Source organism: Peromyscus maniculatus, chromosome 2 (genome assembly GCF_049852395.1).
Source record: "Peromyscus maniculatus bairdii isolate BWxNUB_F1_BW_parent chromosome 2, HU_Pman_BW_mat_3.1, whole genome shotgun sequence".
NCBI classification, from domain to species: Eukaryota; Metazoa; Chordata; class Mammalia; order Rodentia; family Cricetidae; genus Peromyscus; species Peromyscus maniculatus.
The window spans coordinates 82128383-82155202 of record NC_134853.1 but is presented as its reverse complement, the minus strand read 5'-3'; the positions used below and the strand labels follow the sequence as shown (position 1 = coordinate 82155202).

At 42.6% G+C, this 26820-nt stretch overlaps 1 protein-coding gene across 1 annotated transcript in view; it reads left to right on the top strand.

The window, feature by feature from the left end:
- Window positions 1-26820, top strand: part of Svep1 (sushi, von Willebrand factor type A, EGF and pentraxin domain containing 1) — a 179470-nt gene that overhangs the window by 106493 nt on the left and 46157 nt on the right. Inside the window, exons 23-36 of the mRNA XM_006985289.4 lie at window positions 1876-1989; window positions 2551-2752; window positions 8599-8756; window positions 11022-11223; window positions 13180-13355; window positions 15445-15569; window positions 16604-16727; window positions 17663-17833; window positions 18799-18972; window positions 19593-19712; window positions 22077-22253; window positions 22473-22557; window positions 23908-24099; window positions 25091-25258. Coding sequence (XP_006985351.1) covers window positions 1876-1989; window positions 2551-2752; window positions 8599-8756; window positions 11022-11223; window positions 13180-13355; window positions 15445-15569; window positions 16604-16727; window positions 17663-17833; window positions 18799-18972; window positions 19593-19712; window positions 22077-22253; window positions 22473-22557; window positions 23908-24099; window positions 25091-25258 — 2188 coding nt within the window. The remainder of the gene's footprint in view (window positions 1-1875; window positions 1990-2550; window positions 2753-8598; window positions 8757-11021; window positions 11224-13179; window positions 13356-15444; window positions 15570-16603; window positions 16728-17662; window positions 17834-18798; window positions 18973-19592; window positions 19713-22076; window positions 22254-22472; window positions 22558-23907; window positions 24100-25090; window positions 25259-26820) is intronic.

Below are 26820 nucleotides of genomic sequence, written 5' to 3'. Positions count from 1 at the left end.
TCATCCCCTAATATTTAGATTTCCTTGTTCTCTTTTCTACATATTATACTGTACCCTCATGCACATTTGTTTATATACATTCAAAGATTTGCATAAGGAAAAGTTCTAAGCTGAAAACCATCTTGAAGTTCCCTCCAGTAGGCAATCAGGCAGACAGAGAATGTATGCCTATATATTTCCAACAAGAAAAGATATCTTTTTTGTTTGATGAGTGCCAATTAAAGTGTGTGGTTTGTTTTAGGGGCATGTAAGTTGAATTCAGCTCTATTTCAAGAGGTAGACCTGCTCAGATTCTAACTGAGGAGGCTGCAGATCAACACACTTGCTACCCATTGAAGACATGTGTGCAGCAGGTGGATCCACTGCCAGATTCATTGCCATGCTTTGAACTTTTATTTCCCATGCTCCCTCCCCTCGCTCTTTGCCTTATACATATGGTTACATTTCCACATACAGTATAAAGATGATGTCTCTCTACATACATGTATCTACTTAAAACATAATCTCCAAATCTCAGGTTAGCATCACCCAGGATTATAAAATAAATAAAAGTCTGTGAACAGAGTGGTAGATGTATACTATGAGGAAATTAGACCCAAGCTTCTGAATAGTATGTTTTTATTAGACTCTGAAGGTACTGTGCTGCTTACTAAACATTAAGTGTGTTGTAAGTATTTACTTAAAAATAAGTACTTGTTCTAGTTTGATCTCTTGCTATGATAAAACACTGACAAAAAGCAACCTGGAGTGAAAGGAATTGTTTGACTTACAGTTCAGATCACAATCCATCATTGAAGGAAGTCAGAGTAGGAACTCAAAGTATAACTTGGAGACAGGACAGAACTCTGCTTACTGGCTCTCACTCCGGCTCATGTTCAGCTGGTTTTCTTATAATAGCCCAGACCCAGTTGCCTAGGGATGGTACCCAGTTGCCTGCTCATGGTGGGCTGGGCCCTCACACATCAATCTTCCAACATGACAATGTCTCACAGACCTAGTTATAGGCCAAGATAATTGAGGCAATTCTTCAATTGACGTCCCATCTTCCCAGGTTGTATGAAGTTGACAATGAAAAGTAATATAACAGTATTTATTGTACTCTGTATGAATATGTAGGTTTGTTAGAATTACTACTTTCAAAATCTTTTATTGATAAAATTTCTCTTTAGTGTAGTTTGTGGTGGGATATATATGCTATTAGATGTCTGCTACATAATTCCATGTGTGCCTTGGATTTAAGCATCCTGTACTCTTCCAACTGAGGAATCTTGCTGTACATCACTGAGTTTGAAGATTTGTCTCTCTGGTTTGTTTCTGACCTGTACTTGGTAATATCACAGGCCTGGTCTCTGTTCCTAGGCAATGGAGGAAAGGGTGTCAATGACATCAGTTGTCCCCAAATTACCTACTTACAGACCATGGGGGCAGCCGCACAGAAGTTTGGCTACTATTTTCTGGATTTGAAGAACAAAATAAGTTATTTTCTTTATTCAGTATTTTTCTCAAACATTTTTGTCAGTTTTGGGCAGTTACAGCTCCATTGCAGAAGGAACATACAGCCAAGAATGAGCAACTAGTCAACAGATAATGTGAGAAAAGGACTTTAAGCAAGGTCACACCTTCTTAAAAATATGGTCACGTGTTTACGGGTGTCAGTTCTCACTGTATGCCAAATATGTTACATTTCTGGCTAAACTTTTTTTTTAATTCAAAAATGGAAGAGAAATATTTGTGTCGATGTAACTGGCAAAAAGCAAAAAACATTTTATAAGCCCATTAGCCATGATTTCCAATTGCTCAGTTTTCACGCTAAACAACTTGCTTGAGCAAAACTTAACGCTTTCTCCAGCTCAAAGACCCTGTGATTCTCTGCAGGCCAACTCTGTGAAGAAAATATAAATGAGTGCAGTTCCAGTCCGTGCTTGAATAAAGGAACCTGCACCGACAGCTTGGCAAGCTACCACTGTACCTGTGTGAAAGGATATGTGGGTAAGAAGTTCGCATTTCTCTCCCTTGTTTCAAAATTCTGTAAATAAACATTAGTGTCTTTACTCACATATTATCATAACTATTATAGTTGGACTTTATGACCATACTGTAGGAAATAAGTCATGTAAATGATGTTCATAAAATGAGTGTAAATTGATATGAAATAATATATTTTTGCAAACTGATGAAAGACGTATGGTTAAAGAAATATGTACTTCATTTTCAGGGAAGAAGTCTGAGGGGTAAAATGCTAATGAAGGAAAAACACGAAGTCAAACAAACAGAAAAAAGGGAACTAAATTTATTATTCTTTCAAACCTTATTTCAGCTTGATGCCCATTGCTAACTATAGTTTCAGAAGGAAGATGAAATAAACTGAGCATCCAAACTGCAGTCCTGAAGTGACTCCGCAGGGCCAGGGCTCCTGCTCAGATGCATCATGAGCAGGGTTAATGGCAGCAGCCCTGCTTGCCGCCTGTCTCCTTTCAAGGAGTCACATCAGGGTCGGTTTTCCTGCCGAGGTAATCATCCCAGCTCTTTCTCGTCCTCACCCACCCCCAGGTGTACACTGTGAGACAGACATCAATGAATGCCAGTCGAGCCCCTGCTTAAATAATGCAGTTTGTAAAGACCAAGTTGGGGGGTTCTTGTGCAAATGCCCACCTGGATTTTTGGGTACTCGGTGTGAAAAAAATGTGGACGAGTGTCTCAGCCGGCCATGCCAAAATGGAGCCACTTGTAAGGATGGTGCCAACAGTTTCAGGTAAAAGGCCAAGTCTAGAGTTTCGCTTCATGTTTCCTTGACTGAGCAGGCACTGTACAGTCTTAGTGGAGCATTGGCTGCAAAGACCCGGGTCAGCTGTCCTCACATGCTCACCCAAAGGCAGGCACAGTAGAATCTCACAACCACTTGTGATAAGACAAGGCTAGGCCTAGATGTGAGCCTCTGGTTTTTTTTTGTTGTTGTTGTTGTTGGTGGTGGTGGTGGTGGTGTGTGTGTGTGTGTGTGTGTGTGTGTGTGTGTGTGTTGTTTTGAGATAGAGTCTCCTGTAGGCCAGTCTGACCTGAAACTCACTACGTAGTTGCAGATGACTTTGAACTTCTGATCCTCCTGCCTCTACCTCCCTAGTGCTGTGATCAAATGCAGGTGCCACCATGCCTGGTGTTTTGCAGTGCTGGAGATGGAACCCATGGATCCCCTCAAGTCAGGCCAGCACCACTGAACTACACTTCCAACCCCAAACCTGTAATTTTAACATGGGCAACTGAAGGTGTTTGAAGTCTATGAGTCGGATACATGCCAGGTTTAGAAACTTTGGCTCTTGGGAAATCATAAAGGTGAAAGGAGGGGCTGGAGAGGTGGCATGGTTGTCGAGTGTTTGCCAAGAAAGTGTGAAGTTTGGCTCCCTAGCACCTGTGTAACTGAAGCTCGGTGTGGCAGGACCTATTTGTGATCCCAGCGATAGGACAGTGGAGACAGGTGGATTCTGGCGCTCACTAGCCAGACAGATCAGCCAAATTGGTGAACTCCAAGTTCAGTGGGTGACCCTGTCTTGGAAAATAAGGTGGAGAAAGACCTAGGAAGACAGTTGACACCAACCTCTGGCTACCACATGTGTGCACACAAACAGAAACACGCACATGCACAAACTAATGATGAAGGGAAAGACATACAACCCCAGAGCATGGAAGTTAACATGTTAGCACTAGATAAAATCCAGTATTTTTAAACATTTTACCTTTTAGCTGAAATGTTTGCACTAGGTAAGATAAAAATGGGCTATATGATTATACTGCCTGAGGGCCTATCCATACTGAAAGTCCATGGTGTTCTAGCATCTACTTTAGGAAGTTTTCATCAAAAGAAATCTAACAAGAGCACAGTAAGTAAAATCATAAAAGCTAAGTCTTTGTGGATGAAATAGAAGTTCTTGGGGGTATAAATGGACATTTCCTGTCCTGACTGCTTAGTCCCAGATAACCCACTCAGAGGCTGAATATGAATCATAAATTCTCAGCCAATAGCTCAGGCTTGTTAGTCGCTAACTCTTACACTTAAATTAACCCACTTATATTAATCTATAATTAATGCCACATGGCTCATGACTTTACCTGTCCTCTAGCATGTCTTGCTTCCTGCAGTGGCTGGCTGGCATCTCGTCACTCTGCCCTCCTTCTTCCCATCACTCTCAGTTTAGCTTTCCCACTTACTTTCCTGCCCAGCTCCCAGCATGTCAGATTTTTATTAACCAATGAAATTAATACATATTCATAGTGTAGAAAAGTATTGTACCACAGCATTTCCCCCTTTTTGTCTAATTAAAAAGGAAGGTTTTAACCTTAATATAGTAAAACTATATACAACAAAAACAGTCATTAAGTAAGAATTACAGAGCTGGGCAGTGGTGGCGCACACCTTTAATCCCAGCACTCGAGAGGCAGAGTCAGGCAGATCTCTGTGAGTTCAAGGCCAGCCTGGACTATAGAGCAAGATCCAGGACAGGCACCAAAACTACACAGAGAAACCCTGTCTCAAAAAAAATTGAATTACAGTAACAATATCCAATCTATTTGCATTTGGCAAAATTAGAGAAAATACTTAATTATCTCTCCTTTCTTGGTAAGTCTAAAGTTTTGTATCTAATTTACTTCCTATTATAACTAAGGAAAACTATAATTATAACTATTTAGTCTTTAACTCCATCAAAGACCCCAGAAGGATGAAATGTTACCTAATGACAGGGACATCAGGCTGCCTGGATAGTCATCCAAAGTTCCTCTGTAACACTGGGGAATCCAAGTCTAGCCTACAGGCCTACCATATTTAACAGACTTTCTTGTGAAGCAGGGAATATTGAAGGACTGTCCTACCTTGTCTTGGCAACATTTGGCAGTCACCTTTCTTGTGTCCTGCTGGTCCAGTTTGGACAGTAACTGTCAGCAGTTAAGGCAAGGGCAGCTTCTTTGCCCACATGGCTAGCTTTTGCCCGAAAGAAAACAAACTCCATATGGAGTTTCTTCAATATCCATCGTCCTTTTTGAAGTAATTGGTGTTGCCAGGAATAGACATGTCTCACTGTCAAGAAAAGTCTAAGTTCTTAAAATATTTCAAATGATGGCCGGGCGGTGGTGGCGCATGCCTTTAATCCCAGCACTCGGGAGGCAGAGCCAGGCGGATCTCTGTGAGTTTGAGGCCAGTCTGGGCTACCAAGTGAGTTCCAGGAAAGGTGCAAAGCTACACAGAGAAACCTTGTCTCGAAAAACCAAAAAAAAAACATTTCAAATGCCATATTCTGTAGGTCTTTGAAGTATTTGAAGCCTAACCCGACTATAAGTTTGCTATTATATATGACTATTAATATGTATTTCTTAATTATATATTACAATTTTTATAAGCTGCAGAAACATAATACCCCAGCAAGAGTAGAAATATACATAGTGTAACAAAATTAACTTTAAATTTGTATAAATAAATCAAAATCCATATTAATATAAAATATGTAAAATTAATAGTTGCTTTTTGGATTAAAGTAGATTCAACAATCTACCCCTTTCATCCTATCATTTCTCTATCCCCCCTTTTTCTTTTCAAAACAAAATTCCTGAATCTAATATCTTTTGTTAAGCATTTCTCCTGACCATTATCCATCACAACTTGTAACCAATCCCTCAAATGATGACAAACACTCATAATTTACTTTTGTGAATATGAGTGTAGTTTTCTAGACTACTTCCTGTTGATTGAGGGCACTGATAATCTCTGGGGAACCCTGAGAAAATTTAGGATGATGATCAAATCCTGACTGGAGTATTCTGTGAGGCTGGATCATCTCAGCCAGTAGCCATGAAGCCTTTCTGAATGCAGAACCCAGAGAAAACTGCAACAGGGGTGCTCTGAAATGCTGGATCATCTGGGAAATCAGTTCCCACTGGAGATTTTTTAGGGGGTCTTCCTTGATCAAATCTGATCTTTCTTAACCCAGAATGAATCCAGAGCCTTTCTTTTCCTATGGAAATAAAAGCAGAACCTCTTTCCCAAAGTAACATATCTTTTGTCTTAAATTTTGAAGCCAAGATATTTTTAAAATATATAGGTTGATGTAATCCAGCAGTTTCTATCATCCAATGTCTCTTAGCACCTAAAAAATTCAAAGACAACATAATAATGTATAGGATCCAGACTTTCTGTGTGTTTCCCATCGTTCAGTGGCTTATTGCATTTTTTACTACTCTTATGTTTAAGGATTTTTTCTACCCTTTTACTTTTCTCTCCCAAGCCTACATATATTTTTAAAGACACTGTAATCTGTTTAGAGGAGGTTTTTTTTCTTTTTTTTTTTTTTTGTCTGTCTGAATCTGTTTTTACTGCTTATCTGTAACCTTTTCAGTCTGTATGAGCAAAAACCCTAAATCCACCATGCAGCATGCTGGCAGAGCTTGCTAGCAACTAAGCCCACAGGGAGCAGCTGGAAGAAGCCTCTCTATCAGCTGAGCATTTAAATTTCTATTCAGCCTCTGAGTTGGTTATTTGGGACCAGGCAGTCGGGACAGGAAATGTATGTTTACATTGGGGGGAAAGACTTTGCCTTCCTGAGGGAGCACATAGGGTGTCAGTAGAGTGCAATTTAAAAACAGCCCCTCTGGTCATCTTCTGGAGTCCCCATGCATCCCCTAGCCTGCAGGGAGATGTGGAAGACAGCATTTCTGCAGTGCAGAGGATAAGCTGTTCTTGCTCATGAACTTAAGAAATACCATGGTCCTAAAGCTGCTGTTGGATCCAGCAGCTCACAAAGTTAAAAGAAAAAAAAAAATCAAAGTCACCCCCTTACCTTTCACAGTCCTCTCCCAGCTCTGCCCTTACCTGTTATCACCCTCCCAGAAACAGCCAAAGCTCTGCGCATGCAAATACATATATGGAAGATGGCTAGGCCAGTGAATGTATTGTCAGTGTGCAAGTGAAATGTTTACCAATATAACATCATCTTCTTACGGAAGTTCACATTTTCCAACAAAGAGTGCCTCACCATAGGCTGTAAGAAACTTCCAAGTGAACTATAAGAGTTCTAACCTCACCCCAAGGTTCAAAACAATGGAAGAAAATATAATTCATCTAGAACCAGAAGAAAGGAGAGGACATGCTGTCTCTAGTCAGAAGAATATAGAGGATTAAGTGAGCATCATGGACAGAGCTCTGGCAGTGTTGTCCTTGCCAGATAAAGATGCTTGAGGATCTAGCCATAAAGTGCAGAGACCCGGAAGAGATGGCCCTCCATTCTCAGATTTCCTTCTAAACCCCTCCACTTCCATGATCCCACACTAGTCACCTTCAGATCATCATCAAAGACAGCTCCAGGTAAATGTGCTAGTGTTGAGAATATGACTTCCTTAAAAAAAGTGTTTCAGTCACACAGAAAATTGCGAAGAGTAATAAAAACATGCATTCAGCTCTATGATTAGCAAATCTCAGAATTTGCCTTATTTGATCCACATCTTTTTTTAAAGGAGTAAGTTCTAGAGATAGAATTGGATACAGTTTGCATACACACACACACACACACACACACACACACACACACACACACACACACGTTCTCTTTCCTAGTGGCAATCAATATTCTGAAGTTTCTATATAGACAGATAGAACTCACTTATGTTTCATATTTTACATCCTAAATCACACCCATAAGCAATAAAGAGCAATGTTTTTAGGCGTTAGGTAAGTGGGATACACCCCATCAATACCATTTGTCATTTGTCACTCAACATTGTTGTCAAGTAGATGCATTTGCATTGTGTTTGTCACAATGGCTGCTGAGTATCTATGACATGGGTGTACCAGGGATGGCTTTCCCATCCACCCCACTAGAGCGCTGCTGTCATGAACACAGGACACAGGGTGTACAGCTCTTATGCAATGATTTTCTAGAGTAAACGATATGAAGTAGATGCACAGGGCTCTGGGGACAGGCTCTCGACTACCCTTGACACTGTAGGACTGTAATTCTAATTTCTATCTCAGGTTCCCTATTTCACAACACGATGGTCAGCACTTGTCATTACTGAATGTGGTTTTTGTCGTTGTGGTGGTTGTTGTTGTTGCTGGGTGTGTAAACAATTGGTTATGACCACAAATCCTGACACATGAGTGAGAATGAGGTTGAGACTCTCACCCCACCACTGGGTGACAGCAGGACTTCCTCAGATGACTTAGCTGCTGTAGCAGACTTTAACTCATCAGTGAAGCAACACCAGCATTACCCCATTACTGTAAAATTGGCATGATAAGTTAACAGGCTTTAGAATAGAATCTTAACCGTGTTTTCCTAGGAATTTCTGTGGGGAACGAGCTCACATAAAGCAAATTTCCCTTGGACCAGAATCCCTTTTTGCTTTCTTTTGCTCTATTTATGATGCAGAGTGTCTTAAAGGGATTCAATTACAATCAGATGAATGGAAAGGTGAACACAGTTTACATGCTTTTTGGATTAGGCAATAGGTTTTAACATTTAAGTCTCTGAAGTCTTCTGAGACAAGGTTGTTGTAAATTGGGGACAGTTTCTCTAACGGATCCTCTAATGGTTCCTGTTGCTGCATTTCATTTTCTTCCAGGTGCCAATGCCCAGCAGGCTTCACAGGGCCACACTGTGAACTAAACATCAATGAATGTCAGTCCAACCCATGCAGGAACCAGGCCACCTGTGTGGATGAGCTGAACTCATACAGTTGTAAATGTCGGCCAGGATTTTCAGGCCACAGGTGTGAGACAGGTATGTATGAACTTAGATGTGAGGTAGGTGTGTATAAACTCAGGTGTAAGACAGATGTGTATGGACTCAGGTGTAAGACAAGTGTGTAAAACTCAAGTTTGAGGCAGGTGTATATGAACTAGGTATGAGACAGGTGTGCATGAACTCAGGTGTGAGACAGGTGTATATGAACCCAGGTGTGAGACGGGTGTGTATGAACTAGGTATGAGAGAGATGTGTATGAACTCAGGCATGAGACAGGTGTGTATGAGCTCAGGTGTGAGACACATGTGTATGAACTCAGGTGTGAGACATGTGTATATGAACTCAGGCATGAGACAGGTGTGTATGAACTCAGGTGTGAGACAGGTGTGTATGAACTCAGGCATGAGACAGGTATATATGAACTCAGGTGTGAGATATGTGTGTATGGACTCAGGTGTAAGACAGGTGTCTATGAACTCAGGTGTGAGACATGTGTGTATGAACTCGGGTGTAAGACAGGTGTGTATGGATTCAGGTATAAGAGGTGTGACTCAAAAGGACTGCTAACAATACTCAGAATAGTTCTAGAACAGTGCCGGCTTTTGCTCTGCTGAGTGCTTGAGACTTATTTCATCTTCCCAGCCATCAATAAACTGGGTCCTGCTGTCAATATCCCCAACAGCATGCATGAGGAAACCAAGGCTTAGAGATCTAAGAGGGAAACGCAAAAAACTATTTGCCAGGCCTCTCCCATGGTTCCCTTTAACCTTTCGGTTTTTGCTGCGTGCATCCAGGCTCTGCCACACACCAGCTCTTCAGTGATTATTCCTCCTCTTCCTCCCCCTTTCTTTCTCCTTTTCTTCCTCCTTTATGGTCTTGTGGCAATGTGTGTGTGTGTGTCTACGGGTGTGTGTGTGTGTGTGTGTGTGTGTGTGTGTGTGTGTGCATACATGTGAGAGTAGAGGACAGATATCACTGTCGACTGCTTTCCATTTTATTTATTTTTGAGACAGATTCTCTCACTGAACCAAAAGCTCACTGTCTTGACTGGCAGACCATCAAGTTCTAGGGATCCTTCCATCTCTGCTTCCCACAACATGCCACCATGTCTGGCTTTTCATGTAGGTGCTAGAGTTGGGAAATCATGTCCTCATGTTTGCACAAGCTGGCACTTTACCCATTAAGCCAGTGGTTCTCAACCTTCCTGATGCTGCCACCCTTTAATACAGCTCTTCATGCTGTGGTGACCCCAACCATGAAATTATTTCATTGTTACTTCATAACTGTAATTTTGCTACTATTATGAATCATAATGTAAATATCTGTGCTTTCCAATGGTCTTAAGGAACCCTTGTGACCCACAAGTTGAGAACCATTGTGCTAGGCCATTGCCCCAGTCCCAATATTGTTAATTTTAATGGCATTTTCATAATAGAAAGTTGAAACATTATAATTATGTAAATTTACTGGAATATGAAGAGCATGTTATGACTATGAATACGATGTAGAATATTTAGAGAAATCTAGTTAACATATCTATTACCCCAACTGCTTCACACATTTTGTTGTGAGAAGACTTAAAATATACTCTCAGCAATTTTGAATTGTATAATGTGCTGCTGTTAACCATATTTGCCATGTTATAAAGTTGAACTCAAGCAAATGAACCAACCAAAGTACTCATCTCTGAAATTGTGTAGCTTTTAATTATCATCTCTATTTCTTCCATGTGTCTAGAAAGGACACTAAAAAGCCACTTACCTTGGGTAGTGAAGGTTGATAGACAGATAAGTCAGAGAGTCAATAGATCAATGCTAATTTCCTTCCGAGGAGACTGAAGTCTTTGGGCAAAAGACTTTTGTGATAGAATAGGCTTTGCAGAGCTGAATAAAAGGGTTGAGTTGTTCGTCCGCTATGGAAAAGACATCCCTGAGTGAGGGCGGACGCTGCCCTTGAGTTAGCTTCTCCCTCCTCTGCAGCATCAAGGACCCTCTCTCTCCACAGTCCTTCCCATCAGCGTACACCCTGCCTTCTCAGCTCTCAGCCTTTCTACCTCTACAATCCTGTTTTTCTGCTCCCTTGCACAGCTGTGTTCTCCCCTACTATTATGTATACTCACTGCTTAAATATATACAAAATACATAACTTCATAAGTATGCGCTACTTAATTTTGAAATCGCTTCTCAAATCTTCATGTTTGTGACGTTAACTTCTTCGGAGTTGGTGCTTCTTGCCCCTTCTTTCCCAGACAACTGACAGTGCCCAGGAATGCCACATTCTGCACACTCCTTCTCGTTGCAGAACAGCCTTCAGGTTTTAACCTGGATTTCGAAGTTTCTGGCATCTACGGCTATGTCATACTAGACGGAGTACTTCCATCTCTCCACGCCATAACCTGTGCATTCTGGATGAAATCCTCTGATGTCATCAACTATGGGACGCCGATCTCCTACGCTCTGGAGGGCGACAAAGACAACACCTTCCTCCTGACTGATTATAATGGGTAAGCAAAAGTGTCAGGACGGATGTGGCAGGGAGGACTTTTCCTGACACCAAGTTAGAAGTGAATCCTGCCTAGGGCTTACCTTGGGAACCAGTGAGCATGGAGCCTTGGATGGCAGTCAACTAGAACACCTGGGCAAGCTCTCGGGGAAAGCCAAGTATGGGTGTTGTCATAGATGTTGTTTTATTTTCTCTTAACAATGCCCTGGGGAAATACTGCCCCTTCTACAGACCAGACAGCAGAATACAATTTCAGAAAGCCTAAATGATTTGCCCTGCCCTGCCCCTGACAAGTCGTATCATGGGAAGGTCAGGTCTAACTCTCAGGAGGTTGGTGCTCTTCTTTATATAGCAGGATATCCAAAGATTAAGGGTTATCAGCAACACTTGTCTGTGGGAGACAGGTCTATTGAGTAAGAATCAGTGCAAAACCTCAGGGTACAACAACTAAATCTAACACCAGAGACCTTCCCCCTCACTGTTGATAAAGTCATCCCAGTTGTATCTAGAGTTCTGCTGAAGAGTCGCGACTTGGGCAGCCCCCACCACTGGTCAGTTGTCCACACTTGTCATGGCTGAGCTGTGCACTGGCTTAGCCTTTGTGGTCCTATGAAAGGCCCCCCAACACACACACACACACACACACACACACACACACACACACACACACACACATTCTTTTCCACACTTGCATTCCTCAGGGAGGCTGCAAGTCCACCCCCCAGCTAGGCTGCACAGGATTCGATGGGGCCTTTCTTCTCACGTTCACCTACCGCGTTGGCCTAATGAGCAGATTGCAGGTCTCAGAGATCTACTGGGATCTTTCTTATTCTCAGGCTTGGAGAGTCTCGTTATTTTGGTAGAAATCTCATCAAACACAATTCTTAGTGAACTTGAACTGTCAGGGGAGAAAAAAAAGTCAAGGCATTGGCGAACACTTGAGGTAAAATGTACATAAAAAATGAACTGTTGCCTGCTTGGCTAGAGAGAGGAAAGGGGGAAACTAGAGAGGAAACAGTGTAGCAAGAATATTCCTCTCCTTGTTGCTAGTGCCTGAGAAGACTTACTCTCCTCCTTGACTTTCCAGGATCATTTCTTCTTCTCCATTCACCTTTGGACACTTTCCATTTTAAACTGTTTACTGTCTTTATACCACTCCCCTGAGTGGTGGGGTTTCTGGAACCCTCTTTTGGTTCTTTCATTTGGACAGATGTATTTGAGCTTCCATATGGCCAGTCTGGCAACTGCCTTAGTCTGTTCAGGCTAATAGAAAAAAGTCTGTGCTCAAGGTAGCCGCAGAACCAGGGTCTAGGGAGAGTTCTTCACTGGTTCACAGATTCTTTCCAGGGATGTTCTCTGTGTGCTCTCAAAGATGAAGCCAAAAGGCATCCCTCTGTCCTCTTTTGTAACCGCGGTAATCCTGTTCTGAGGGCCCTGTCCTCATGACCTAGTCACCCCAAAAGGCCTCTCTTCTTATGTTGCCAGACTGTTGGTTAGGACTTTGAACACATGAATTGTGAGGAAACACAGACGCCCAGTCAGTAGCCTAAGCCCTGAAATATACTTCCTTCCTATGGATGTCCCAAGTTTGCTTCCGGTCTTGGAAAACGCCTGTTCTAGAGGAAGACTCTCAGACAGTTGAGCAACTCTCACTCTTCCTTGACTTTCCAAAGGATGGTAAATCATCTCAATTCTCTTGGCTTATCCTCAGACTTTTTCTCACTCATCAGTGTTTACATTGAGCTAGAATTTAGTGTAATTAGTAACTCAGATAAACTTCTAAAATATTATGAGATGGAGGGGGGAAATGACTAATGGATTACACAAGTACTGCACACACACACACACACACACACACACACACACACACACACACACACAAGATAAAGTGTAACATGCCCCAGGGAAAGAACTGTGGTGCCATTGACTGTATTCCCTGGAATCTTTCTCTCCACAGCTGGGTTCTTTATGTGAATGGAAAAGAAAAGATCACAAACTGCCCCTCCGTAAATGATGGCATTTGGCATCATATTGCAATCACGTGGACAAGTGCTGGTGGAGTCTGGAGAGTCTACATAGATGGGAAATTATCTGACAGTGGTACTGGCCTCTCCATTGGCAAAGCCATACCTGGTATGTCTTAGCAAAACCAGTACATGTGTGTGAGACTTTGGAGGCGGCCGTGCTTACATGGACATAGCGTTGGCCAACTTTGCTGCCGTTGCTTCCAGTCAAAGATCCACGGTTGGGTCTTTCCCTCGCCACCCATCAGTTATCTAGACCATAGCTGTCAGACCCTTTTCCCTGGATGAACTGTGTGACTGTGTAAGCAATGCCTTTGGAGATCTTGGTTTGACCAAGAAGCAAGCTGGGCTAAGAGTGTTTATTAAGCTGTCTTCTAAGGAAGCGATTGGCTATTGCTGGACCCTGCTTGCTTGCCTACTGTTTTTTAGGGGCTATCTGTTTTGTTTTGGGACAGTGTATATAAGCTGAGCTGCTGGGTATATTTTTCAACTTTTGTGTCCTTTCTCAGGTTGAACTCAACCTTTCCTCTGAAGTCACTTTAAATATTCAGGGAGCATTAGTTTGAAAATTGCCAAAGACTTACATGGCAAGAAATTTGACCTGTGTAGATTCAGCCATGGAAGAGTTATGTAGACATCATTATCCTTTACTTTCCTCGTGTTTCCAATGCTTAAAAACAGTATCTGGTAAAATAAAATTCAACTAAAATAACTTAAAATATTTAAAATGAACTATTATCTTCCAGAAGCAAGTTATATTGAACCAAGGAAAATATACTAATAATTATATAACAAAAGATCAATCCTCATGAAAATGTGATGAGGTCACCTTTACAGAGCCACAAAAGAGATATTTAATTTATATTTTAGAAACTATGTCTCTTTGTTTTACTTTGTAATGCCAAAAGATTATAGAAATGACATTAAAATTTATTTATTTATGACTACAGAGAATGTATACTGAGAACCCACCCCCTAATTAAGTTGGGCACTCATGAAAGGAACTGAACATTTAATAGTGAGCAAAAATCATGTAATGGCTGCCCTCCAAAAGAATTGGTAATGGAGGAATGGTATATTGTTTTAGGTCTGTAATCACATGCAGTTCAAGATGAGGTAACTGCTGTAGGGGAATGGAACACATCTCCATGATAGCCCACAGCCAAGGAACTGTGTAGAGTAAATGTTAACGAAGGCTAGGGAGATGCCTTTCCTGAGTTCTAAGGCTAGTCAAACACTAACCGATGAAGGGGACTGGACTTTGTTGAAAGAATTGAACAAAGACTGGTGGAAACATCTGGAATGTAGATGGAACAAGTGAATGCACAATGCACTGCACAAGTCTGTAGAAATGGGTCATGGCCAATCACACAGTCTTATAGGGCAGGTTAACAATTGAGGTTTTCATCCTAAAGTCAGTGGGACATCACTGATGGCCTTTAAAGTGGGGTAGTCATCCCAGGCATGGTCAGCATGGAGCAACAGGGTGTATGTGTGTGAAAAAAACCACACCATACAGTTGTATGTCTTCTGGCATTTTACTCCTTTGCCCTGAAACTCTATCTTTCATCTGCATAAAACTAACTCTTCATCAAGCATGTCTTCATAATCTCTCCTCCCCCTCCCCCTCCCCCTCTCCCCCTCCTGCTCCCCGACAGGTCTTCCATTCCGCTTACCTACAGTTTTGTACTCGCTGCCCTATAGTGGAAAGCGTTTTGTGTGCATATCTTCTCTTAGAATTACAGTCCCACAGGCAGAAAAGCTTTCTGCTCTGCTTTTACACCTGTGCAGTTCCAACCCTGATATTGTAGCCAGCACATCGTGAGGAGTTACATAAGTAGCTGCAGGCTCCATCGAAGGCTGAAACAGAGTTGGCTGGACAAGAGAGCAAGTAAAGGCATCCAAGATGTGAAAACCCCTGAGATCAGAGGCAGGGAGCCACATGTACTATCCACTGGAGCCTGATGGGCTCACCCTCCAACCGCCTTGGACTGTCCACATAAACTTAATCTCAATCTGTCCTTGTTGCTAAGCCATGCAATAAAGTTATGTAGCTTCGCTGTCAATGACACTTTCATCCGTTTGTATCAGCTATACTTCCATTACATTGGCATTTGGGGAATAACAAGCCATTAGGCCAGTGTTCTTCTTCTTTATTCTCATGCTCCCCCTCCCTCTCTTTCTCTCTCTTTCCCTAGGTGGTGGTGCATTAGTTCTTGGGCAAGAGCAAGACAAAAAAGGAGAGGGATTCAACCCAGCTGAGTCTTTTGTGGGCTCCATAAGCCAGCTCAACCTCTGGGACTATGTCCTGTCTCCACAGCAGGTCAATTCCATTTTCAGTGTATGACAGTAATGAGATACAAAGGTACAAACCTAGTAAAACCATGAACAGTCTAATGTTGACGTAGCTCATTATAAACTCCTAATTAGCAGGGTTTATCACCGATACGGAATAGCTTGTTCTGTGAGGCGGATGTTTCTACACTGATTTCCATTGATGGCCCTTTTAGTTTCTCAGTGATATTCTGACATTTAAATGGGAATGGGTATTTCATATATATATAAACTTCTTAGATGGAAAGAACATAGAGACTATGCTTCGACTAGGTATAAGGACATCCATAGATGGCAACAGATGAACTTGTATTTCAAGCCATACTTGAGTCCAACAGTCTGAGATCCAACCACAGTTCAAGCACAGTATTTCTGGGGTGGTTTCAATCATGTTACTCCATCTCTTTACACTTCATTTTTTTAACTATAAAGGAGAGAAAAAGACATCTACATAACAGAGTTCTAGCAAGTTTAACAAAAGGCCACCTACACATTTGTGGGATTGTTTGCCCCATAGTGATGGCTTGATAAATATTCACTCTCAAAATCATACTGATAGATGGGGCTGGAGAGATGGCTTAGTGGTTTAGAACACTTGCTGCTCTTGCAAAAGACCCAAGTTCAGTTCCCAGAATCCATATTAGGCAGCTCACAATTGCCTGTAACTCCAGCTCCAGTGGCTATGATGCCCTCTTCTGGTCACTTTGAGCACCTGCACACAAGCACACACAAGCATTAATAGTATCTTTTGAAAAAAATGACTTAACCATCTAGACAAGAGACTCTGCAAAGGATTCAAAATTGCAGGACATCATGAGTCTTTTAAGTGGGAGAAATACTAGGAAGACCTAATCATGGAGATTGGAAGAAAGTTTCCTGTTGCCTTTGCAATCATACTATACAAAAATATGCTTCTCTTCACCTCTGCCACAACGATCCGTGGCTGTTTCAACAGGGTTAAGTGTTATGTGCAAGCTCCATTTTAGTAGAAGTTTTATCTAAAAGTGTGTTTTAAACTCACAGGTGAAATCGCTGGCCAGCTCCTGCCTAGAGGAACTCAGTCGGGGAAACGTGTTAGCCTGGCCTGATTTCTTGTCGGGAATCACAGGGAAGGTGAAGGTTGATTCCAGCAGCATATTCTGTTCTGGTGAGGATTTCTCTCTTACACCAACTTTGCCATGTCTTGACTCTTCCGGAATGGTCTGTCAAAAGCATGTAATTCAGAATTCTCTCGTAGCTACATCATGGCACATGTCAATCTGCCCTTAGCTAGGATTCACATCTACCTCATGTCCATCCAAAGGGTGTTTTGAATATTGAAATTATTTATGTACAGCAGAGTACAAAGTAATTGGGTAGGATATTTGGATGAAGATAAAGTAAGATTAAAAAGATGGGGGACTCTAAGTTGGTATTGTTTTTATTTTTCCTAGATTTTTACATTTTATTTTTATGTGTATGTTTTTCCTGCACATATGTCTATGCGCCACCTCAGTACCTGGTGCCCCTGAAGGCCAGATAAGGGCACTGGATCCCCTGGAAGTGGAGTTAAGGATGGTTGGGGTCTTCAATGTGGGTCCTGGGAACTGAACCTGGGTTCTCTACAGAGCAACCAGTGCTCTTAACCACAGCCATCTATCCAGTCCTGTTTTTGTTTCTAATAATCATCAAATTCCTAGGCTCCTACTTGAGATGAGGATACTTTTGTGAAACAAATAAAACCAATGACTGTTCCCACCTACACCCTGAACATTCACTCCAAAAATCAATGCATTTAAATGAATTTTTAAAGTGCTGTGGGATTCCTGACTTTAGAATGAACGGTGCACGACTACCCCCCACCCCAATATCATTTGTTCCTTAAGAAATACCCAACAGGTTTCTGTTGAAAGAAGGAAAATTACTTGATGATGCAAATAAGATTCTTTTTCTTATCATTTTGTTTGTCGGTGACTGGGGTACATGAAAACTTGATTTCAGTAAAGCTGTTTCCCTGCTGGTACAAAAAGGGAGTTTGAGCTCTTGACTTCACAGCCCTGCTGTGCTGCTGACATGCTCTGTACCTGTGCTCTGTGCCCTCAGATTGCCCATCGTTAGAAGGCTCCGTACCACACCTGAGAACTGCTTCAGGAGATCGAAAGCCGGGCTCCAAAGTCAGTCTGTTCTGTGATCCGGGCTTCCAGATAGTCGGGAATCCTGTGCAGTATTGTCTGAACCAAGGGCAGTGGACACAACCCCTCCCTCACTGTGAACGTGAGTGGCCTTTGTTCAACTCACATTGGTGGCTCTGGAAAGTCATGGGATCCACATAAGCACTTGGGGAATGATAGATAGATGCTCACTATCTGCTGTCGCAAGGACAGAGAACATCCATCAGTCCTTGCCCTGTGTAAGAGACTGGGCCAGGCGCCATGTGGGAAGTAAATGATAAGGATGCAAAGAGACCCCTGACAAATGCATCCAAGGTGACAGCGAGGACCTAGAGATGAGGGAAATAAGGACCTGTGGGCTGGAGAGCTACCCTGAGGTGTGCCACTGCTGGATGAGGAAAGAGGAACAGGTACCTTGAGCTGAGTGTATCCACTCATTCACTGACTCAACAGTATTTTAAATACTGACCTTATCTAAACACTGATACATGTTCTAGAGATGCGGACCCTGTCCTTGTGTTTACATTCTGGCAGAAGAGGCAGGGGAAAAATAAACAATCGCATACAATAATGTTTATTTATAATGAATAATAATGATAAAGGCTAGAAAATTAAGCAAGCAGCAGGGCCAGGGGGATGAAGTGAGGAGATTTGTACAGCCAGGACTCCTGCCTCGAATGGAGAATAGTAGCTATCACCCCCACACAACACACATTTATCTTTTTGTCTATCCCCTTTATTGGACAGGAAGTGCCACAAAGCAGGAATCCCATCTCCTTAGTTCACTTCTGTAAGCCAAGCGCCTAGGACAGTGCCTGATGGGTGGTAAGAGTGCCACGGGTGTTTTTGAATGAGTGAGTTGACTGCCTACTGTGAACCAGACAATGTGCCACATGCCGAGAGCACCTGTGTGGCTCCAGCCATGTAGAGCACTCTCTAGCCAATGTGTGTATGCAGTCGGAAAAATCCCATGCATGAGGCCGCTACATGAGACGAGGTTCAGGCGAAGAAGATGTCCTTCGAGCACTTGGCTCCCAGGGCAGTTGTGTTCCTCCTTCTCCAATCCAGGCATTCGCTGTGGACTGCCTCCTGCCTTGGAGAATGGCTTCTATTCAGCTGAGGACTTCCATGCCGGCAGCACCGTGACCTACCAGTGCAACAACGGCTACTACTTGTTGGGTGATTCCAGAATGTTCTGTACAGACAACGGGAGCTGGAATGGCATTTCACCATCATGTCTCGGTGAGATAAACGCTGGCAACTGCTGTGTGGATTCAGTCATGTCCTTTGGAAAACATTTACCACAAGTTCTAAGGCTTTCCTGGCATCCCATTGTTAACTCCACCCCATCCCAGTAAGCCCTGGGCAAAGGGTAATGGCAAAGCAGCCATTTCTTCTCCGAGGAGCCAAAAATGTTTCTCATTTTAATCAAGTTCAATAGTAAGAATATATCCCCATTCCTGTTCTTCTGCTTGCCTACCTACCAACTGAAGAGGTAGATTCCATTGTTCATTTGCAATGTAATCACCATGATTGCTTTTAAATTTCATAAAAATACATTCAGTGGGTCTGGAGAGATGGCTCAGAGGTTAAAAGCACTAGCTGCTCTTCCAGAAGTCTTGAGTTCAATTCCCAGCAACCACATGGTGGCTCACAACCATCTATAATAAGACCTGATGCCCTCTTCTGGCCTGCAGGTGTACATGCAGAGCACTCACACATAAAATATAAATAAATAAGATTCAAGAATGCATGCAGTGCTACGTGTTAAGTGATATGGAGTGACCTAAAGGCAAAAGCACATGTCTGACACATAAGAAGAGCAAATCCCCTGGACAGTTTGTAAGGTGTCTTCATTTCAGATGTTGATGAGTGTGCAGTCGGCTCAGACTGTGATGAGCACGCCTCCTGCCTGAACACCAACGGCTCCTACATCTGCTCTTGCAACCCACCACACACGGGAGATGGCAAAAACTGTGCAGGTATGGACGCTCTTATCGCTGTTGCTCAATTCAAGTATGCATTTTAAGGGTACGTTATTTAAAAATAAGACAGGAGTCTCATGTTCAAAGGCCAAAGCGATAGGTGAGAAAGATAATGTTCTCATCAAGGACACATAGGAACCCATTAAAGACACAATTAATTAGCATTGAACTTTCCCTGAGTTCCCAGTTTCTGAAGCACAAAATTGAGCTGTGTTTTCTGATGTTAAAGGAAGCTACATAGTAGAAGAATAGCAATATATTCAGAAATATCATTTAGCCTCATGGCCCCAAACAGAGCAAGGAAGATGCTTCTCATAGCTTCGCCATCAACCTCTTTCCTCTGTCTTAGTCACAGAAAATTATGTCCTTGAAGGAAATTGACATCTTGCCTCAGGGCATCACCTTCCTCTGTTAGCTTTGGTAATGCTAGCTGTTGCTCAACTCGCTAATGTATTCCTAAATTTCTTATACGTGCAATGGCCAGAAAACAGTGAGATAGAAAGTAGAGAGGAATTTTTAAAAATGGGTCAAAACATCTGCCTGTAGACCCTCAAAGTAAAATATACCATTTGAAATAGACAGAAAAGATAGAAAGGGTTAGATGAGGTAGGGATCCTGTTTCAGGGGTGGGAGTAAGCATGAAACAGTAACAACAATAAAAAACAAAGTGCCCAAGAGTCACACAATGGAAATAGAAATGTAAACTAGGTTAACCATAGACAATTTCTTGGTTACAGAGAATGTTGAATGTCTACCACTGCATCATATGATTCTCAGGCTGAAAAAATCCACATGCTGTACTATTTGAGAGCTAGATGCAAAAATGTTCCACAACAATATCTTATTTAGATGCATTTCCTCTCTTTAAAAGATCAGTCTTAAATGGAATAAAACATAAGACCGTTGTAAAAATATTTCCACTCAACGAGAAAGGGAAGTAATTCTGAAAATATGGAATGTGCCCCTTCAAGTGAGCTAACACGGGAGCCAGGAAACAACTTCAAGAGGCATCTTAAGCCTGATGGGAAACAGACTCATTTATTATAATATCATGTCTCCAAAGAGTTTGAGAACATAACTTTAATTTCTGTTTCATAATCCACCTTACAAATTTTCCATAAGTAACTTTTCTCTGTGTTTGACATTAGATAATATCTGCTATGGAAAATATGTTTTTCTGCTCACTTATGGCTATTTTTTTTAAAATTCAATCCTATAATTGCAATTACTTTCTGAGATTATTTCCTTTAAAATCCTTAAAGGGTTTGAGGGTATAGTTAAATACTAGAGCAATTGCTGAGCATGCTCTCTGCTTGCCCTCTAGTGCTGCTAAGTAAATAAATAAACACGGTCTTTGATTTCCATAGACTAGATATCTTGAAGAAGATTAAGTCAACACAGCCTTCCTCCTTGCCCCTTTTTCTGTTACTTGTGGGAAGGTCAAAGGACAATCTGAAAGAATCAGTTTTCTCTTTCTACCATGAGGGTGGCAGGAATCAAACTCAGGTCATCAGCCTGGGCAGCAATCAAGACTATGCAATCTTTAGAGCAGCTTGAAACCAAGTCTGCTGCTGTCTTTAACTGTGTCTGAGGCTGGGAGGAGGTGAGGAGGGAACGCCTTCTGAGACATATGCTCATAGCATCACCACTTCCCCATTAGATAACTGCCTTCATGGCCACATAAAATTTCCAAATTCTCAGTATTCATTTCAATTTCAAAATACTATTGTTTAGAAGCTAATAAGAAGGCTTGGCAGTTAGTTAAAAGTATACACTGCTCTACCACAGGACCTGAATTCAGATCCCAGCACCCACCCTGGGCAGCTCACAAATGACTGTAACCTCTGCTCCAAAGACTCTGGTGCCCTCTTCTGGCCCCCATGGGTACCTGTGCGCGCACGCGCGCGCGCGCACACACACACACACATACACACACACACACACACTCAGAACTTGGAGAACATACTGCTCTTGAAGAGGACCTGTGTTTGATTCCTAGCACCCATACTGGGAAGCTCACACCTATCTGTAAATACAACTCCCAGGGGATCCAACAGCCCTGGCTTCCATGGGTACCAGAACTCCGGTATGTATACCCACACGCAGACATATGCACATAATTTAGATGAATAAAATAAATCATTTGAAAACAATAAAACTAACCTTAAAAAGTATTGTATAAGTGCTATCCAATGTATTTTCTGAGTAATGTCCAGCAGGTCCCTGACCTTTGTGCCTCTTTCTTCAAAAGCCTTTGTCCCTTGTTTACAGTTGGCTTAACTGCTGTAGAATTCTTTTGCTTTGTGACTTTGTATGGTTGTGTGCGTGCCACTTAATATCCCACAAAAACTTTCCTTCAAGAACCTGTAAAATGTAAAGCTCCAGAAAATCCAGAAAATGGCCACTCATCGGGTGAGATTTATACAGTGGGTGCCGAAGTCACATTTTCCTGTGAGGAAGGGTACCAGCTGCTGGGAGTGAGCAAAATCACATGTTTGGAGACTGGAGAGTGGAATCACGTCAGACCGTCCTGTGAAGGTACATTGAGAAAGTGGCCGGGATTACTGGGTTGGGCAGTTCTAGAAAGATAAAATGATTGACATGGTAAGCTCTAAGTCATGTCATCCTTTGTTCTGAAAGCCAGGTGTTGGGCTCAAGTTTAAACAGGACAAGGGGATAAAATCTGAAAGCCATGCGCTCTCAGGGGGCTTTGCAGGGCGTTTCAGAAAACCTCACTTTCTGTTTCCATCCTTCCAGCCATTTCCTGTGGCACCCCACCTGCGCCCGAAAATGGTGGTGTTGACGGGGCAGTGTTCACATATGGCAGTAAGGTGACATACAGGTGAGTGCTAACTTCAAAGGGAGGGGGCAAGGCTGGGCATGGTGGCACACTCCTTTAGTCCCAGTACTCACTCAGGAGGCAGAGGCAGGCAGATCTCTGTGAGTTTGAGGCCAGCCTGGTCTACAAAGCAAGTTTAGGGTAGCCGGGGCTACGTAGATAAACCCTGTATTGAAAAACAAAAACAAAAAGACAAAAGACAAACAAAAGATGTAGTACACTTGTTAATGGCATGTCAGCAGTAGTAGAATACTAAGGGGCAGGAAATAATCCCAGAGGATTGTTTTAAAATAAAGATTCGATGTTTTATTTTTAATTTATGTGTCTTTGTGTGAGTATATGCCCCATGTGTGCAGTTGCCCATGGAGGCCAGAAGAGGGCACCAGATCTCCTGAAACTGTAGTTATAGGAGGTTATGAGCTGCTGGTGTAGATGCTGGGAACCAAACTCTGGTCTTCTGTAAGAGCAGTGTACTCTCTTCACTGCTGAGCCATTTCTTCAGCTTCCCCAGAGGGTTTTTATTATTATTACTATTATTATTATTATTATTATTATTATTATTGAATTAATTGGGTTCAGTATAGTGTAAAGAAATCAAATCTGATACCTACTGGTAGTCATATCCTTAAATCTCCTGAACAATAGCCTGTTGTGGCCGCCGGCACCTCCTGAGGCACCATAGTGGAAGGCATTTCCAACTAATGGATAACCTTGATCATTAACCAGCTGAGAGTCCAAGCCTTAGAGACTAGGGGCTTAGCTCACATCACTCTCAAACCCAGAACTGTCCATTCCCAGCTGTTCATCCACGGCACTTATTGGAGACAAGCCAAATTCTCACATCTCACACTGTAGGATATGATATTCAACCTTGTAGAAAACACAATTTTAAATCATTCCAATGTGGAAATAAAATCCCCAAATACGTAAATTCCTTGTGTTTTCTAAGGATTTGGGTACATATAAAATAATGCAAAATAGGGCTGGGGAGATGGAGGACCTGAGCTTGAATCTCCAGAGCTCAGGCCGAGCTGAGTGCAGTGGCATGCATCTGTAATCCTTACACCCCTACAGAAAGATGAGGGGAAGAGACAGGAAACCCCCTGGAACTCCCACACCTGCTCACCTAGCCTATGCAGCAGCAAACAACAGAAACCTGTCTCACACAAGGGAGAAGGCCAGGATAGATACCTGAGGTTATCCTTCAACCTCCCAGATGTATAACATGGCATGTACAGGGCTGCACTTACACACACAAACACACACTCATACACACACGTTATACACTCATATAATTTTCAAGTGTGCAAAATAAAGCTATTCATATTCAGTCAACTCCTCTGTCTTCTCCAGGTGTGATAAAGGATATACTTTGGCTGGAGATGAGGAGTCAGCCTGTCTTGCTAGTGGTTCATGGAGTCACTCCTCTCCTGTGTGTGAGCTGGTCAAGTGTTCCAGTCCTGAGAGCATAAATAATGGGAAATACATCTTAAGTGGGCTCACCTACCTTTCTATTGCATCGTATTCCTGTGAGAACGGCTACAGGTAAAGGGTGGGCCACCAGCCTGACTTCCTACCATCTCCTGCTGTTCCTGGGCTTGGGTGGATGAACCAGCTGACTTCCAAAGCAAATCTATAAACATGGGGAGAGTCTCAAATTTGTGTGCTTCTTGGAGCCTGATTTACAGCAAATGTCAGGGAGGTGGTCAATCTGTGACTCCAGGAGTCCTCACAGTTCAACTGCTGGAGCACAGTATCAACCTTTGGAAACGCCTTTCCTTGTATCTTTTTTTAATATATATACATGCCTTATCAAGATTATATTTAACAGTACATGGCACAGTGTAAGAAAAGCATGGAAGGGTCTTAATTCTATAAGTTCATTTGATTAATTGTGTGTGGGGGACCGATGTGATGGGAAGAAAGAACTGACTCCTTCAAGTTGTCCTCTGACCACACACACACACACACACACACACACACACACACACACACACCAGCAAATAAATAAACAAATGAATTTTTTAAATGTTTAAGAAGAAATCATCGAGGCTGTCCGAATCATGCTGGAAGCACCCGTGGGTAAGCCATGATGTGGGATGCAGGGTTTGTGAAGTCAAATGACAACCACCGCCCAAATGCCAGGTCCTGGAAGGACAGCACCCTTGGGCCTTGGTGACTCTGATCACCTGTCTGTTAAGGTGTCCACCTTCCAGCTAAATAATAATTAGTCTATTAACATTTCTCATCCCCGTTATCTGCCAGTTGGAAGTCCTGGAGTTCCTCCTCCACCAACAGGCACATCAGACTTGACTTTTGCACCAAGTAGTTGTGGTGTTTCTTTATCCATTCATTATTTTATTACAGTCGGGGTGATAAAAATTTCTCTTCTGTTCATATAAAGCAATAAAACGTGAAGAAGCATGATTTTATGCACTAACATTCATCATACAGCCTGTATTTTCTTCCGATTTCCCTACAGCAGTAAACAATCACCCAGTCAAAGGAATGCCTGAGCCCTCTTTCTTCTCTGTAGCTTACAGGGCCCATCCCTCCTCGAATGCACAGCTTCAGGCAGCTGGGACAGAGCACCACCTACCTGTCACCTTGTCTCCTGTGGAGAGCCCCCAGTCCTCAAGGATGCTGTCATCACTGGGAGTAACTTCACTTTTGGGAACGTGGTCACTTACACATGCAAAGAGGGGTAAGTAGAGCCTGAGAGAAGAGGAGTGTGGGGCATCAAGGACAGAAAAAGAAACTTCCTGCCAGCCACACCTGAGAACTTCCTGCTCTTATTTTCTGGGCGTACAGAGGAGGCACACTTCCCTGTGGAAACAGTGTCTCCCTGGAATATACTATCATCAGCAAGTTAAGATTCAGATATTAGCTTGGTGGTGGTGGCTCATGCCTTTAATTCCAGGAGGCAAAGGCAGGTGGATCTCTGAGTTCAAGGCCAGCCTGGTCTACAGAGTTAATTCCAGGACAGCCAGGGCTGCATGGAGAAACCCTGTCTCAAGAAAAAAAAAAAAAAAAAAGATTCAGATAATAGACAATAAACAATGTAGTGCAAAATACCTTTATACTTTAACCAAGAATGTGGAAAAGGCATCGAGGCTGGCATGTATCTGTCTATCATCCTCAAAAGCCAAGGCCAAGACTTCAAGTCACAATACAAGGATGAGAAGTCAGCAGGTGGGGCTTGGCTTCTCTATTTGGATGATCTTACTTGATTGAAAGATGATAGTTGGAAAAATGGGAAACAACTTACAAAAGCTTTATTTAACCAGTGGCCTCATTTACAGTCTCAGGGCAGCGAGGCACTGAGTGTGGTTAAACCCCAGGTCGTCTCCCACTGTGGCCACTGTGTTTCTTCTCTGTGCACACTTTCTTGTTTGCTCATCCTCCGTGTTGGCACACTCTGGAGTGTGTCCGTAGCCACTGCTCTCTGGATTTCTGCTTCAGCTCTGCCCTTTGATAACTGTGGAGCCTTGGGAAAGCAGCCTGTCCTTCCTGTGTCCTGAATGTCCTCCTAAGCCAGGCGAGCTCACTAGAGGCTAATATTTGTGAATGTCACGAGGGATCAAAGACGATGATGAACGGTTTAGCGGGAGGGGGAGGGTCAATGCAGCCTTAACTGGTGCAGAGGTGAGAGCGTGCAGATTCTGAATTGCCAGGGAGACGCCTTTCACGTCATCTGTCCAGATGCTCTCCCCAGCAGGTGGTGACAACACATTCTGGAGGAGATCTTGAGCTTCAAATGCCAACATAAAAACTTTCTGAAATCCTAAATTAAGATCCTCCCATGTAAGTCTCATAACTACTGAGGAAAGCTGATGGGTTTTTATAGTGGTGTTTTATACACTCATGAAGCACCAGTACAAATATGACTTTATCCTTGTGATATGATTATCATACGAAGTCCATAATACAGGAGGGAACTGTCTTCGCTGTTTGAACAAATGAATAGTAAGTACCCACAGTCACAGGTCACTACCTGTTTGTAATTTTTTTTAATAAAAGGCAAAACCCAACTATTTACAGACAGTTTTACTTTTCCAGAGTTCAATCTCTCAAGGATAGAAAGGACATTAAGCCCTTTTGTGGACGCCATCCTCTCCTTGGGGTTCCTCGGGGAGCAGCAACACTGGAGGGAGGATTTCTGTCTCGTCCCCTTCCCTCCTGGCCACATCTTTAGCAAGGTCTTTGAAAAGACAGAAGTGGAAATAACCAACTGCCTTGTTTAAAATTGCCTGTGTTCCCATCGTT